Source organism: Macrobrachium rosenbergii, chromosome 16 (assembly GCF_040412425.1).
Source record: "Macrobrachium rosenbergii isolate ZJJX-2024 chromosome 16, ASM4041242v1, whole genome shotgun sequence".
NCBI lineage: Eukaryota > Metazoa > Arthropoda > Malacostraca > Decapoda > Palaemonidae > Macrobrachium > Macrobrachium rosenbergii.
Genome location: NC_089756.1, coordinates 55,377,452 through 55,394,798, shown reverse-complemented (window position 1 = coordinate 55,394,798; position 17,347 = coordinate 55,377,452). Strand labels below are relative to the sequence as shown.

General features: G+C 42.9%; 2 protein-coding genes across 5 annotated transcripts in view; one reads left to right on the top strand and one right to left on the bottom strand.

Moving 5' to 3' along the window:
• The window catches only part of LOC136847442 (uncharacterized), a 210,378-nt gene that overhangs the window by 10,174 nt on the left and 182,857 nt on the right, over positions 1 to 17,347 (top strand). For all 4 annotated transcript variants that reach the window (XM_067119143.1, XM_067119139.1, XM_067119141.1 and 1 more), the window contains exon 2: positions 6,290 to 6,410. The gene's annotated coding sequence lies outside the window, so the exon portion shown is untranslated. The remainder of the gene's footprint in view (positions 1 to 6,289; positions 6,411 to 17,347) is intronic.
• On the bottom strand, positions 3,521 to 4,207 carry LOC136846957 (general transcription factor II-I repeat domain-containing protein 2A-like). The gene has a single exon (XM_067118210.1). It carries the CDS (start codon positions 4,205 to 4,207, stop codon positions 3,521 to 3,523), a length of 687 nt encoding a protein of 228 aa, XP_066974311.1.

Below are 17,347 nucleotides of genomic sequence, written 5' to 3'. Positions count from 1 at the left end.
AGACGGTCTCTCCTCTCCAGCTACATCCCTTTTGTGGGAGTAAGCTCAAGTCCAGTCCAGGACCCACTCCAGTGCTTGTTTCTTGGCCAGAACTATCAAGAGGAGCTCAAATCCTTGCCCAGATAATGAGGAAGAAGCCTTCCGTGCACAAGTGGGAGCCAGCCTTCTCAAGTTTTGGGAGAAGTGGAGTATTAGAGGGGCAGAACAGTGGATCGTCAAAGTTCTGAGGGAGGGCTATCCATTCTGTTCATGGAGAGCCCCCCCTTTAGTCCCTTCTCCCATCATTTAGAAGGCCTACTCAAGAGGCTCGGAAAAACATTCTGCCCTTTTGGGGGAGGTCTCCTCTCCTTCGAAAGAGAGTATTAGAAGAAGTCGAAGACATCAACTCAGAGGGCTTCTACTTCCGTCTGTTTGTGGTCCCCAAATCATCGGGGTTTGGATACCAGTCCTCTACATAAGCACCCTCAATCTCTTTCTCCGGAAGATGAAGTTCAAGATGGAGACAAACCAGTCAGGGCGATTGGATGATAACCTTGGATATGCAGGGCGCATACTTCCACTTCCCCATCCATCCGGACTGCAGAAAGTATCTATGGTTCGTCTTCCAGGACAGTCTCTCAGGTACCCCACGTCCCCATCCATCCGAACTGCCGAAAGTATCTATGGTTCGTCTTCCAGGACAGTCTCTCAGGTACCCCACGTCAGCGTCTAAACACCTGTCTCCTCTTAGAGCACCCGGTGCCAGCTCCCAAGTGCCCAGCGCCAGCTGAAATCTTCCAGTTTCAGGCTCTTTGCTTTGCTCTTTCTACAGTACCTCAAGTTTCCACTCGAGTCCTTGCTCCTGTAACAAATAACTATCTTTAACAGTAGGTAAGATTCATCCCAAATGATATAAATTTTCATAATAAAATTTATTATTGCAATACACTCCCTGAACACCTGAATTAGCCCTTAATCCCACTAGCCCAAACAACTCTCAATTACCCGTCCCACTATATAGTGGGAATTTTAACAGCCAGCGTTACCAACGCTGCAGGTAAAATCTGTCACTTGAGCTACCATGACAAACGGTTGGCAAAGCTGACAGGTGTGTGCTGACACGCCCCATTTTCATCAATTGCTTTTTGTTCACGCTGCTGGAAGGTTGTTTCCTTCTGCAGTGCGAGGTTTTAATCCTATTGCCCAACTTCTCTTTGTATTTGGACCTCTGGTGAAGACCTGGATTGTATTTACCAGTTTCTTTTGGTTTTTCTGGATATCTTAGATGTGGAACGTCTTTTAGAATTGGACTCGCTGGTTCCCAGTCTCAATTGGTCATCATGGACTCATTCACCTTCTACTACTGTGCCTTCGCCTTCGACATCGACCTCAACTGCCCCTACAACTGTGGATGCCAGAGCTCATCGCTGCTTCTTCCTGCCAGAGCTCATCGCTTCTTCTTCCTGCCAGAGACAGATGAGTACCTTGAGACACAATAGACATTCTGTCAGCTATGTAGGAAGGTTAAATGTGATGTCCAGACTCATTGCGATGAATATTCCCATTGGAAAGCACAAGAGATAGAGGATTACATTCATCATCGCAGAATCCTTCCCATCCGCTGTCAAAGAATGCGATTAGTTACTTTCGGAGGGAGGTGATTTCCCAGGCTTCTCAGGGTTGTTCTTTGTCGTCTTCAGCTCTGTATTTCCCCGACCGCACAGTATTCGGAGTATGTCCACTTCATCTTCCTTTCCCAGGAATTATTCACTGCCATCTATTCTGGAAGCAGCTACTGGGAAGTCTGTCTCAGTGTTTACTTTCTTTACTTAGAGACGTTCGATTCACTTCATAGCGTGTAATGGCGAAGTCTATTATCTAGGGTATGTTCATTTAGCTGAGGTGGTATTTGCTTAGTGCGGAGGTTCAGAGGGTTATTCCCATAGTCCACGTGTAGCGGCGAAGTCTATTATCTAGGGTGCGTTCATTTAGCTGAGGTGGTATTTGCTTAGTGCGGAGGTTTGGAGGGTTATTCTCTTAGTCCACGTGTAGCGGTGAAGTCTATTACCTAGGGGCGTTCATTTAGCTGAGGTGGTATTCACTTAGTGAGGAGATTCTTAGGTTAACCAGATGGAGGAATTCCTTTTAGTCTTTAGAATTCTTAGGCAACAATGATAGTATAATCACATGAACTTAGGTTTAGTACGTTTTAAGCATCTTAGTCTTTGATAGTTTCCCTACGAGAGCCCAAGGGGGTGCTCTAGTAGGCTAGGCTATTTCATCGGCACCGAGATACTTCTTCGCTTGTCGATCGTCGGGCCTTATCCGGAGGATCAGTGGCTCGGCACACTGCTTCATTTCCCTCCATACATGAGAGGCTATGAATAGCCACGTGGAAGGTCAACAGACCAAGAGTACTGACCTGACTGTCGATCAAAGTACTCTCCAACATGTCTCTTCAGTGAAAGCATTGATTGATATGGTGAGTGTATGACTAAATGGATATCTTATGCAGAGCAGATTGGTGAGCTACCATCTCTGCGGTTGTCAAAGTGGCATGCAATAGAATTGATCCCTCCTCCTCTAAATGATGTTAATCGGGCTAATTCAGGTGTTCAGGGAGTGTATTGCAATATGAAGTTTTCATAATAAAACTAATATTGTAATACTTACCTGAACACCTGAATGATTCCCACCCTCCTTTCCGCACATCAGTTTTGACCTTGAATAAAACAATTGACGAAAATGGGGCATGTCGGTGCCAACCGTTTGTTATGGTAGCTCAAGTGACAGATTTTACCTGCAGCACTGGTAACACTGGCTGTTAAAATTCCCACTATAGTGGGATGGGTAATTGAGAGTTGTTCGGGCTAGTGGGATTAAGGGCTAATTCAGGTGTTCAGGTAAGTATTACAATATTAGTTTTATTATGAAAACTTCATATTTAGATACTTACCTACTGTTGAAGTGGACCCCACCCAACCTCACCACAACTTAGTGGGCTGTCAAGGAGAAATCTGATGAGCTAAAACAGGGGTGGGCAAACTTTTCAGTGTAAGGGCCACATTAAAAAAAATAAAATTTTACTGGGCCGCATAGTATATTTTCCAGTATAATTGATATCTAAAATAGCCAAAATATATGGTTTTCAAAGCGAAAATGCAAGAAATTTTCATTTATTAGCATTTTAAAGTACTGTAGACTAGAGGATTCCCATGAAACGCATTTATTTAGAAAAAAAAATTTATTTAAAAAAAAAAAAGTAACTCTGTTTAAGAAATAGAAAAATAATATATTTTTATTAATCAATAATTTAGAGTAGAACTTCAAGATAAACATATAAATTAACTCAAAAATATATATTTTATATATTTAGGAGAAACTTCACATGAAGCATATTTGTTTGAAAACAAAGTAACTCAATTTAAAGACAAGAAATATTTTTATTGATATTTTAAAGCAGTAACTTCACATGAAACATAAATATTTATTAGACAAACAAAGTAGCTCAGCAACTGAGCAACAGAAGGATCAAAATGACTCAGTGCGAATGATGCAACTGACTGCAATCATTTACCAGTTTGTTGAAATTAGGTGTCAAGTTGCTTGTACTGATTCTTAACACTGACTGAAGATTCGAGTCTGTGAGAAGTGACCTGTTCTTTGACTTGTTAACTTTCAATATAGAAAAAGTCTGCTCACATATGTAAGTTGATGCAAATATCACAAACATCTTTCTTGCAAAATTTTTCAGATTTTTAAACTTTTCTGAGTGCAGAGATGCATAAAACTCGACCAGTGGTTTATTTTCAAAGAGCCTCTTTAAAGAGTTGTCGGCTTGCAAATCAATCAGTTCTACTTGCAGTTCTTCAACAGCTGTTTCAACGTCACAGGCAAAAGGTGAGCTGAGCAAATCAAACTGCCATTCAATTGCCTTGAAATCAGCAAATCTTCTGATAAATTCATCTCTTAGAGCCATCAACTGGGAACTGTATTTGTCTGATAGTGCTTGTGTAACAGTTCGTGTTTTCAACAGAGGAAAATGAACAAAGTTTTGCTCTTTAAGCTGCTTGGCAAAAAGTTGAAGTTTCGATTGAAACGCTTTCACTTCCACATACAATTCATGTGCAAATAAACCTTTGCCTTGTAGTTTTGTGTTTAACTCATTCAGCTTTTGCATAATGTCTACAGCAAATGCAAAATCACAAACCCATTCGTCACACTCCATTTCCCTTGAAAAGTCACAAAAATGTCTTTCATATTAAAAACATGACAACCTCTTCTTTAACGTCCCCACATCCTCTTCAGTACTTTCCCATACTTAACCATCGGATATTTGTGTGGTACAGCACATCAGTAAAATCAGCCTCGATGTCTTCCAAGAAGCTTCGGAATTGCCCGTGATTCAGTCCCCGTGCTCTTATTAAGTTCACTGCACGCACCACTGGATCCATAACGTGTTTGAGTTTAAAAGATGATTTACAGAGGCTTTCTTGATGTATGATGCAGTGAAAAGACAACACACTGTGCGATGGAAAATCTTCTTTGATTTTATCATTCATCAAGGTCACAAGGCCACAGTGTTTGCCTATGAGTGAAGGAGCACCATCAGTTGTAATACTTGCCAATTTATCCAGGCTTAATCTAGACCTGATTAGACTGTTAATGACACTATTGTATAAATCTTTTCCAGTAACAGTGTCTTTGAGAGACTCCATAGATAACAATTCCTCTGTAATTTCGAAGTTTTCGTCAATTCCTCTGATATAAATGAGTACCTGGGCATTATCCTGAATGTCATTACTCTCATCTAAAGCAATAGAAAACCACTGAAAACTAACACTGGCTGTTAACACCTGTTCTTGAATATTCATTGCAATTGCATCTATGCGACGAACAATAGTTCTTCGTGAAAGAGATATGGCTTCCACTTTTGATATGACTTCAGGACACACAACACTGACAGCATCAACCATGCAATCTTTAATAAATTCTGCTTCTGCAAATGACTTATTTTGCTTTGCAATTTTATTTGCCAATACAAAACTTGCCTTTGTCGCATTCCTTTGTAAAGATGAAGTTTTTTCAAACACATTTTGTTGTTGCTTCAAACTTTTCATCAGATCAGTTACCTTCTTTTGCAGTTCTTGCTTTGATAAATTGCTTCCAAAGTTGGTGTGCTTGGTTTGAAAGTGCCGTTTCAAATTGTATTCCTTGAAAACAGCAACTGTATCATGACAAATCAAACATACAGCTTTAACTCCGACGTCAGTAAAGACATACCTTTCAGTCCACTTTTGTTAAATACTCTGCATTCGTCTTCAATTTTTCGCTTTTTAGATGGCTTCGAATCACTCATTTTGGGTAAAGTTTGAAAGATAATAAAAGCTGTGCTGAAATAAAATGTCCAGCGTCTTCTCTCTCTGGAATCTGCCAGGACACTGAAATGATTGAATATAAGGCAATAAAATCGTTGGCGCGGTAACAAAGTTACAACGTGACCAAAACGTTTTGTACACGATCGAGATTTAATCCCACTGGCCACTGGTAGCAAACGTGTCCGATACACGCTCCACTCACGCATACGCCCATCCCAAATGCCGAGCTGCATCTTTATTCAACGATGGCCAAATTATAGATTAAAAAATGAATAAATAAATAAATATAATAAGAAAATTAAAATCATGAAAAAATCTATTTTCGTCTGGTTAAAAAAAATAATGAGTGAGAAAGGATGCAAATAAAATAGAGAAAAAATGCAAGATAGAGAGACAGAGAGATAAAGAAGCAGAGAGAAAGAGATAAAGAAGAGGTCAGGCAAGAGAATAGCCATTTTGTCCGTAAGAAAAGGGCAGGGAAAGAAATAGAGTGAGCGAGAACAATTTTCCGATTACTCACATTCCGATTTTAAAATACTGGTTATAAAATCCTTTTGGACATTCAATATTCAATATTTGGAGGGCCGCATGAATTCCATTGGAGGGCCGCATGCGGCCCGCGGGCCGTAGTTTGCCCACCCCTGAGCTAAAACATTCGAAACACACCTGATGGAGAACAGGTGTACTAGACAGTCATCAAGGCAGCCATTTAATTTTTCGTTTGATTTGCCTGTCGGCATGGAGGTATAAGCTATCTTTAACAGTAAGTATCCAAATACATGTAATAAGTGTTATTTTGAAAATTTATATTTTATGATAATTTCTGTATTTTAAAGTTATTAGGCCAGTCACTGAAAAGCCACTTATATTCTAGCTGTAGTACATTTGTACACTTAAAAATTTAATTTTGTTTTATACATCTTATTTTACAGAAGTAGCAAAATATGAAAGACTCATATGCAAATAGATTTGTACCAGTGTATGACAAAGGGTAAAACAATAAAAGAGGACACCTATTACATTGACATTCAGATTGGCAATTACTTTTATGAGGTATGTAATTTAAATAAACTGAAAGTTTTATTTTAGTGTCTTACAGTACTTGTTAAACCAGGACTTCTGTGTACAGTATTGTTTTATAGTTGCGTAGTGATAGTATGAATATTTTAAATGAACAATATGGTGTTATTCATATGAAATTGTCTTTAAAAGTAATAAAATTGTTTGGATGACCGAAAAGCAAAAGCATTTGTACAGATACAAACTTTTTGTAAAATAAAGTATAGTAGGTTTTTGTTCATTGAAACCTTTTTATGTAGTGCAAGCTGGAAACTGTCATTGAAACTTAGTAGCAAGGTAGCTAAGTGGTGGCAAGGGTGGGTGAGAGGGAGAATCCAAACTCACCTGTGTCACCAAGCACTTCTTATTTGGTGTAAAGTGAGGATGTCTTTCCGTGCTCCTGCTGACTGCTGAATTGGAATTGGTGGCTTTATTTACTTGATCATGGATAAATAGTGTGAATAATGGAAGTGTGAAGGGCTTGAGTGAGAATATGTGGCCCTTCAAATCCTCTTGTTTAGGTGGATACCCACTGTTACTACTCCTTTGTAGGGGTAGGATCTGCAGCTGTCCCCTGGACCTCTCACTGTTCCTTCCACGTACCACGTATACACCATTCACTTGGCTGAAATGGGTATACAGTACATGCAAAAAGGTGGTGCTTGATATGGCTACCCTAATCACATTGACTGCTACCATATGCTGTTGCTGCTCCTGCTCTGGAGCTCAGTGCTATTGAGCCTACAGTAGCAGTTGCCCCTCCTGTGGGAGATGACCTTATGGCATCAACCTTGGCTGCCAGTCCTGTAGAGGAGAATAAGATAAAGAATAGTGGCAATGATGAAAAGTTTAAATAGTGTCCTTACTCCTTGTTGAAGAACTCCTCCTCCTCCTCCTCCTCCTCCTCCTCCTCCTCCTCCTCCTCCTCCTCCTCCTCCTCCTCCTCCTCCTCCTCCTCCTCCTCCTCCTCCTCCTCCTCCTCCTCCTCCTCCTCCTCCTCCTCCTCCTCCTCCTCCTCCTCCTCCTCCTCCTCCTCCTTTCCCTCAAGTAGGAAGTTCAGAAGACCTCTCACAAGCAGTCCCATAAGATTTGAGTGAGTACCATTCCCTGGTTGGGGTGGGGGGTTAGCAGTGCTCTGCCACTTCTGTGTTTTACCACCATTGTGGGTTGGGCTGACATGGGTCTCACTAAGCATGCTCAGTATCCCAAGTTGACCCATATTTATTGACACAAGAACTGCTCATGATACATTCACATGTTTTGCTTGAAGCTCACATGGTAGAGTCAGCGCTACCACTTGCTCGGTGTGTGGATGGTCCCTGGACAATGTGTGTACAGATGGGATTTGTGTGCAACAGTTCTAAGCTGCACTGAGTACTGGGATGATCTGTTTGCATGGGATTATGTTGCTCCCTGTTCTTGAGCATCAGAGTTGCATGTGCATGATAGCACCCATATCTGCTTTCCTCTGGGTTTTACTGGTTTATCTTTTTCAAACATAGGCAGGTCCACAGGACAGATGACCACTGCTTAGAATTCTGTTCCATGCACAAGTTACCACTGTCCCATGGTACATTGACTGCTACCACTGGTATTGTCCTGGGACCTTGTATACAGGGGGTGATGAACAGTCCCCAGGATGGGCACCATGATGGTGTTAGGCCATCCATGAATGACCCAAATACTGTAAGTAGGGCTGGCACAGGTCTTGGTATCCTATCCCAACCCATTCTCTTGGACAGAGGCGCACTTGGTTGAGATAGTGCTACCCTCTTGTGTGGTGTGTTCACAATCCTTGGCTGGTAGAGGTGCAGTCAGGGAGTTTGTATGTGATTGGACTATGCTTAGCACTCACCGGTAGCAGGGTAATCTGTGTGTAATAATGCTGCTCCCCTGGTTTGCCACCAGCCCAGAGTTGCTTTCACATGTACTCTCTACTAATTCAGGCATCACCAAACATAGTGAGTTATATGCTGCAGTTAACCGTGGTTGGGAAGTCCTTTCTGGATATGAGTCTTCCACAGCCTAGGTTCTTCAGCCAGTACTGACTGCACTGATTGTATGTCATGTTCCAGTTAGTGGGCGCTGGAGCAACTTTGTAGGACCCAGGAAATACCACCACTTTGTCTTCAGTAGGACTGTTTATTAGTTCAAAGCTCTATGCTTTAGGCTGGTTAACGGTCCCAGCGGGTGTTCATGATGGCGTCCACCTTGCTTTTAGCTTTGACTATTTAAGTGGCATAAAATTGTATTATGTACTTGACTGGTTTGTTCTGACATTCTCAGAGGTGTCATTACTTCAGAACAGAGATCACTTACTTATCTTTTATCACAACCGGGGGATGGTGATTATTGGGAGAATTGGGTCTCATCCCCAGGCAGCAGACAAAGCAGCTAGGTACTGTGTTCTCTCAGCTGTCTCAGTTTCCTTAGCCTCCTGTTGTGTTTGAGGAAGCTTGTCCAGAATGAGTGACTCCCTCTTTGCCCACTCTGGTAACTACTGAAGTGACATTGATCATCTTGAAGTGATCATCCCTCCAAGCTCACTCATTGAGCAGGGAGATCGAAGAGGATCTTTCGTGATTGCTGGGCTGTACAACATACTTGTGGGAGTTCCCCTGAATTCTCCACCCCCCAAAATCTGTCTACTCATTGCTGAATTGGAGAGGGTTCGAGGTGCATACCGGAGTGGCTCATTTATCTCTGGTTTGTGGGGTGAGGGTGAGCCCCATCTGCACATCAGCTTTATGGAAGGCAAGCAGCTCTGCTAGCCCTGCTATTCCAAGACTGTTTAATGAGCCATTTTGTACTGTTTTGAGTGTCAACATGTCACTAGTGAGTTACATCAACAAGCAGGGAAAAGGGACAGTTTTCCCTTTATCCCAGTCGATTGGCAAGCAGCTAAACAAATAGATGGATTGCTATGCTGTTGAGTCATTAGTCAGTTACAATAATTGAGGAAGGAATGTTTTTGCAAGACCATCTTGGCTACTTGGGACATGTAGTAGAGACTAGTAGTCTTTTTTGCCTTTTGAGGGGATGGCTGTTTGAGGTTCCAGGATCACTGGTGATTGACCTGGACTCCCAAGCTTTTTTCCCCAACTTGCCCTCTGTCCCATTGGGTGATCAACCACGTGTTGATCTCTTGGATAGTGCCTCATGATCCCATGCTGAGTTGGTTTTCCTGTTTTACTGTCTCTAGGCAGTCTCCCTGAGAGATTCCCTGTTGCCCACATTTGCATTCATAGGAAGTAGATTATTTTCTGTGTTGATGCAGAGGACTGCTTCTTCAGTCAGAGTATTCATTCAGCAGATCATTGATTTATTCATCTACTTTTGTCCAGTCATGCTTCCATCAGTCACTGCCTGGAGCCTTGCCTTTGTTCTGATCTCCCAGCTTTGGCTGACCTGTCTATGCCAGTTAGGATTATCAGTCAGTCTTGCCTGTCCAAGGCTTCAGCCTCCAAGTAGGGACATGACTCTTGTTGTCAGTAACCTAACTTGGGCTCCGTATGAGTCCAAGAGATAGATAGGCCTTGGACTGAGACCTCACTCACAGAACTGTTGTTTGTCAGTGAAGTGTTTTGGCGGTATCTTAGCCTTCTTGTGTGGTACTCGGAGAGTTGGATTGCTCTTATATTCATTAATTCTTGTGTTTGTGGCAAAAACTCAGGAATAGTTAGTCTGATGGGAGACATGAACATTTGTTTCCTCTCTTCAGAATCTTCTGGTGATCCAGACTCAAGATTTCTGTTCCCGGTGTTAGCTGTGTAGGCTACTGAAGTAGGACGAAACCTCTTATGTCAAGGGTTGGCACAATTGGCTAGTACCAACAAACACAAGAAGTAGGTGATGGAACACCTTTCTTCTTTCTGGCATTCTTTTGTGCTTCTGAATGTCTTGTCTTGGTATTTAACCACTCTAACTCCCTCTTTTCAGATAATTTAGCACTGAATGACTTTAAGTGCTCCAGTGCCTTGCTTTTTAGCCTTAATTTCATGATATATTCATTCTATAGGTTGCTGGAGGCATTATGGACTTCTTTTGACTTAACAGGGGATTCATCCCTTGTTACTTTTCCTGAGCACCTGACCATGGTTGGAAGCTTCAGCACCTACTGTAGATCTCAGCAGATGCTTCTTCTTCAGGGAAATCTTCTCTCTGAGACCACCATGGTGGCTGTCCTGCTTCTGATTCTAGTAACTTTCTGCAACTCCTGTCCCTTCAGGGATGCTTGTGTCAACTCCATTCTTAATGGGCTTGAGAGAGGTTGGGAGGACCTATGGCTACAAGAAGCCAGAGAGACTCACTCCCTTTGTTCACTGCCTCCTAAATGTCTCCTTCACCTTCCCCATCTCTTGACTTTCAGGTTTGCAAGGAAGCCCAGAAACCAACCTTTCACAAGAAGGATAGGAAATCTTTATCCAGAGGTCACTCTCCTATCAAGAGTGGTGGTGATCACTGCAACCATTTGTGGAAGCAGATGACCATAAGTGAGTGGTTGGATCAGTTTGATAGCTTGTTTGCAATCAGTCTCCCAGCCATGGTCTCTGGTACCCAGTCTTGTCAGTGGTTGACCTGGACATCGATTTTAGAGGCAGCCATCCATGGATAAGCAGGCAGATCATCAAGAGTTGCCTTTGGCTGATTCCCCAGGCACAAGTTCTCTTGTGCCTGGGCACGTGTTTTGTCTTTCAAAAGATGTTGGCTGATCTAGATGTCAGCTGCAGATGTAGGTGTTTGTGGGAGGAGTGAATAGATTGGGTTGAGAGCTTGTCCTGACTGATCCCTCAAGCAGGATTCCACATGCTCTCGGCTATGCAGTGATCTTGTGATATGATTTTGGTAATGTTAATAAACTGGTTCAAGAACTTGAATTGACTTGGGCACACTCCTGCTCATCTAGATCAAGTACTGGAGCCAGCCTGGTTGGTTTTGCTTCTGCTCTAGATCAGGGGATTATAAAGGTGATTGTGCTCAGTCCCCTTTGACACCTTCAGATTGTGATTCATGCCATGGTCTCTCTCTCCTCTTAGCAGGCATAAGGCCAGGCTTTTGTGTTGTCTGTGTTTTTTGGAAGACTTCCATGAATGCTGTGAGTCTCATTCATGTTTGTGATGGGTTGGGGGGTAAAAGTCTGAGATAGCTATTCAGCCCATATTGTGATAGTTGTTCAATCCATGTCCTCTATCAAGCATACCGTAGGTTTTGCCCCATAGGTGTTACTGCCTTTCTGTGTTAGAAGAGATCAGTATCCTAGTCTATGGATCGAGAAATTCCATTTTTGTGTTGCAAGTCTCAATCCGGGCTTAGAATGAGAAAGGGAAAAGGGAAGGGTATTAGATTGCTAAGAATATAGAGATTCTTCCTAAAGTACTTCAACTCTTGATTCCCCTTTTTTTCATTCTGGGAATCCAGCCTGTACTTTTGTTATCTCTTTCAACACTTAAGGTGGAAGGGCATTAAGCACTGCTCCACCTTCACCTCTGCTTTGTCCAAGGTGGAAGGGCATTAAGCACTGCTCCACCTTCACCTCTGCTTTGTCCACTTGATTGATACTCATTCCATGTTGCCAGTCAGTAGTAATGTTTACACTTTTACCTTCTCTTCGCCTGTGGCATCACCTCCCGTGTCTTTCTGTGGAACTCACTAAGTATAGTTTCCTTTGGTTTTTCCATAGGTAACAGGTCTTCTTAAAGAAGGAATAGGTTTGTTTTTCCTCTTCCCCTGCCAAGGAATAGGAGCAACCTTTTCTTGAGCAGCTCTTGTCTTGAGTATCTTAAAAGGAATCAGTGTCATATTAGTGTACGTGGCTCCTCCTTAGTCTACGGGCTGATTTTTTTCCAGACTCTCAGGAAGAAGGGCAGACATGCCATTTTAGTTATAGTTGAATTCTGTATGAGATTCTCCTGATAGTACCAGCCCAGCTATTTGTTCCTACACTACAAACCATGTCTTTACATAGGGGAGTTACTTTCAGCACAGGTTGGAGCCAGCCATTTAACTTAAAACAAGGTGGATATTGGTAGTTGGCTACCAGTGGAAGGGGAGGAATCCCCACCATCCAGTTGGTATGCATTCACTTTACTTTTTGGCCGCGTCTGAGACAGATGTGTCTCTTCAGGTGCCTGGCGTTCAACTTAATTCTAAATCTTTTAGTTTTTTAATATAATTTTACTTTTGAGATACTTTGGGATACTTTGCCTATTTTGAAATAATGCAACAAGTTCTATTCTGTTACTTTTTGTTATTTTTGCTCTTTCTTGCTGCATAATTATTCTTACACAGTTATGCTACACAGTTTATATCAACTCTTTAAGTCCCTCCCTAACTTGGTTATGCCTTTTGATTTAATGCAAACCCAGCTTGGTCATAGCCTTGGTGTTTATTCTTTTATTCTGTTATATCTTTTTTGTGTTGCGCATCCAAGGAGAGAGGCCTCTCTCTCGCTAGCCAACCATTCTATTTTTAGATGTCTTCAGAACCTCGTTTTATCAAACATCCTTATTGTACATTTTTTTTCTGTTTGTTCTGAAGTGTTTTCTCTGAACAAGCAGTTTTTCTTTCCACCACACATTTACTTGGAATGTTGTAGAGCTTGAGAGTCTTTGAGACAGAGGAGGGTTCTCTTGCTACAATGTGGTGGTTTTGTAAGCCACTGTATGAGACCTCTGCATGTTTTCCAGCATGGATTCCCCTCTCTCTTGATATGAGGAAGAAGTGGAGGTTGATGTTGCAGGAGAGTATTTGTTCTGTCTATGGTTCCTGTCTACAGTTCTTTCTCCTTCTTGGGGGAGGGCTTTCTATGCTCCCTCCCCTCCTCTCATTCCTGTTTTGAAGGATCAGAAGTCCCAGGAAGCTTTCCTTGATGAAGTTTCTTCACCTCCCTCTTTTCATCTTTGTATGCTGTATTGCAGTTTCTCTGTCTTCTTTCTTACCTTTCAAGAGACATTTGGTGGAAGAATGTATTGTGACTAGAGGAATATGACTCACCATCAAAGTGGCAGCCAATGAGCCACATTCATCTAGTCGATTGCAGTTGGGTGTGTGTGCATCATTGCTGTGTGTCATAGGTTTAAGAGCTACTTCATCCCCCCAGCTTTTGACGTTGGATTTGCAGAAGTCAAGCCTTCTCCTTCATCCTTGGTTGTAGACCACAACCGTGTCTTCCCCTAACAGACGTACCTCCCCAAGGAGTGGGCTTTGTATGTCTGCCATCAGTGCTGCTCCCGCCCAGATCGCCATCTTTCCCCTTCATTCCATTGTCCCTTGGGACACAGACAAGCATTTCTTCAGTGCCAGAGTAGTTCCTAGCGTACCAGGACTTCTCTTCCCTGCATTCTTGCCTTTGAGAACAGTTCCTGGTTGCTGTTTTCAGCAAACCGCCGCAGTTTTCTGGACATCTAAGGTGAAGATACGCTCTCCAAGGAAGGAAGAATTCACTGCTGTGCAGTGTTGCACGACCATGTTTTTTTTGCTTCATGTTGTACAAGGAGGAAGAGAGAGGCCCTGGGTAGGCAGATTTAGCCTTGCCCTTGCCACAGTGTTACACGACCGTGACTTTTTTGACATTACTGCAGTTTGCTGAACATCCTCAACCAAAGATTCGCTCTCCAAAGATGAAGATGCACGTTTGTGCAGGTGTTACACTGCTGTGTCCTTTCTACAGTTGTTGGACGACTGAGATACAACTCTCTTTGGTTGTTTTCGCTGATTTCTTCCATCCTGTGTCTATGGACATAGACTTGAGTTTCTTCTGCTTAGCCTGAGTGAGTGTCAATTATGTGGATGTTTCTTCATTCCTTCACATTTCTGCTCAGGAGCGTTGCCACAGCAAGGCACATCTAGGGCTGCTCCCCCATCTACGTTTATGTGGAAGCTTAGAGAAGAACGAGACGGCTCTTCTGAGTGTTTTTTCCCCTGTTCATGTGAAGGTTTCTTAGTGGATGGATCGCTCTTCAGAGAACGTATCTCGCTACAACGATTGTGTGGATGTTTGGCTGACATCTGTGGGATGTCCTTAACAGCCCCAACTTTCACAAGGTTGTGATCGAGATTATCAACATCTCCATGGCTCTGCGGGATAGTGCCTCTGCTCTGTCTTTCAAGAAGAGTCCCCTGGCGAACGAGACCACCCTTCTGAGAACAATTCTACCTCCACGTTCAGGCAAGCGGCATCAACAGTGCTTCTCTGAATGTCATTGGTGGGACCTCTGTGAACATCTGGAATACAGCACCCATCCATGTTTGTGTGAAATAGTGGTTATGTCTTGCTTTCCCTCCCCTGCTCACGTCCATTTATTTTGCAGCAATCACGTCCGAGCGAAACTGTGTTCATCCAAGGGGACTTCGACAGCAATCCTCCAAGAGCGGCCAACGTCCATTTCTGGTAACAACCACATCCGAATGAACTGGGTCATTCTCCCAGACCTTTACAACTGTCGCTGGATGAGTGACATCCTTTCACAACCGTGTTCATCCACGGGTATTTCGACATTGTATAGGCAGGATAGGAAATTTAGTTTATTTGTTCCTACTCAACTTTGGTTGTTCCCACATGTATACAAATCCTTGGTTTTTTACATATGGGAAAGTAATCCCATACATGAAGGTCTGATTGTTCCTGTTCAGTCTTGGTATTAGAATAATCTTCAAAAGTCGGGATGATTCCAGTCTCGACAGCACAGATTTCTTCAGATCCCTGTACGCTTCTGACTTCCTCGAGAGCGAGCAGTTGAAGTGTCTTCTTCAGCAGGTGCTTTTCATAGGATGAAGACGTATGCCATGGCCATGAGAAGATGTACCGGTGGCCCTACAGGAGACGACGTCATGTCTGAGGGACAGCTTCAGCTGACCTCGCCTGATTGAGACCGTTCTCGACATTGTGTCTGAGGGGCAGCTTCGGCTGTCCTCTCCTGACTGAGTTCATTCCCAACATATGAGGAATGATCCCAGCAGGGTGAATGCGGCTGGGACCGCTTCCCTCATAGCAGTTTTTTTCATGGCCGCATTATACAGCCGTTCCCTCGCCATCTCAATTGTAACATCGACTGGAGTCGTTCAAAGTTTTTGTATTGAGTGTTCAAGACTTGTGGCTATCAACCTATTTATGGGGGTACACAGGGAACCAGGAGTGTGCCAGGTAGAAACATCAGAGCTAGGATCGGACCTCTTCTTTTTACAATTCGCCCTCAGAACAATAGGTTCTGGAATCAGTCTTAACCAGTGGCCATCGTACAACCAAGTTTTGCAGTAGATTCGAGAGGTGCCAATGATTTTTTCAGCCCCTTTGGATCACAGAAACATGGAAGGCTTCCCTTTCGAACTCCTACCCTTTCCCGAAGAGAAGGTTGAAGAAGGAATAAGATGCTAAGACTGCTTTCCTCCCCACTTGCAGCATCCAGCGGGGGGGTGTGCAGTTAGACTTGAGGATTATTTTATAGTGACTGGATCTTTGGTAGTAGATGTCTTTTGGTAGGATATCTACTTCCCTTCCAGTTCCTACCACTCCCCATTAACCATCCAGTCCACAAGATTGTTTCGGCATGTGGAAATTGTACAACCCTGTTCCCGATTTTTACAACCGTCCCTCTCTCGTAGAGAAGGTGACGGGTAATTAGAAATCAGTCATAGATCTTTTCTTCCCCGACCCGTTTCAACAGCCTTGGTTCAAGACGGAAATGACATGCTCCTTGCTCACAACCATCAAGGAATCAGACTTGATTCCTTCGTTAGGTTTTGAAGGACACATATTTCCGAATACTTACCCATCAGTCCTTCTGCAAGTTAATCTGCTTCATTTCTGGAGAGACTTCATACCTCTTCAGAGCAGATGGCTCCATGCTTATCTATGTCGTATGCCTCCGACCTCTCCCCAAGTTTTCCATTTGACTCTTCACCTTGGCTTCGACTAAGCACATTTGTTCAGGGTAAGTCTTCTGATGTTTAAGCATCTCTAGGACAGACAGACTTCTTGGATTTGGTCACAGTCTGAGAGTTACATGTTCCAGAGAAGTCTTATTTCTCACCCAAGCAAGAATAGTATCTGCAAAGCTAACAGATACAGCAGCAAGGTTGTCCTTGTCTCGGTAGGGGCAACCAGCTCATCAGTTGCAAGGCCTGCTTGATATCCGGTTGCCACTGGTGAGACCGGTTCTTCATGGATAGTTTCTCCTCCTTCATTCACTTCATACAGATTGAAGAGGTTCTGGTCTTCGACAAGGTCTCCCCATTCCTTTCTTTCCTCTCTCAGAGAAGTGAGACAGGAATTAGCCTAATGGTTAGACGACAAGTATCTCCTTGAAGTGTTGTTACTTGCTTTCCCTCCAGAGATACTTCGTTCATCAAGGCATCAACCAGAAGGCAGTCACCTGCACTTCAAAAAGTTAGGTTGGGTACTTAACCTAACCTAGCCTATCCTAACTAATTCTAGCCTAATCTTACCTAACCCACACTTCAGTATCCTGGAACTTCATGCCTCTTGGCATCAACCAGAAGGCAGTCACCTGCACTTCAAGTGGCTAGGTTGGGTACTTAACCCAACCTAGTATAGCCTAAACTAAACCTAGCCTAACCTGACCAAATCTGCACCTCAATATCCTGAATCTTTTTAGTTCTCCAAGACTCATGATCCAAGGATAGGCGTTGTAGGGGATTTTTATTGTACACAGTTGGTGCAGTATGATGGGAACAGATTTGGAGGTTATTAAATGAAACTTGACTTTCCTTAATCTAATTTATTACCTTAATACAACAATGGCCATCAAAAAAAACCTTACTCTACAAAATGGAAACTTACTTTACCTTTTCACAATAGTTTATCCCCCTATACCTAACTTAGCCGAACTTAATACTACCACAACCCCCAAAAGAACCTAAACCTAATTCCTAAATCCAAATCTATAGTGCTTTCTACCCAACTATGGTCTCTG

Excerpts from the sequence above, each read along its gene's own strand:
- LOC136846957 (XM_067118210.1), bottom strand. The coding sequence starts at position 4,207 with ATGGAGTGTGACGAATGGGTTTGTGATTTTGCATTTGCTGTAGACATT.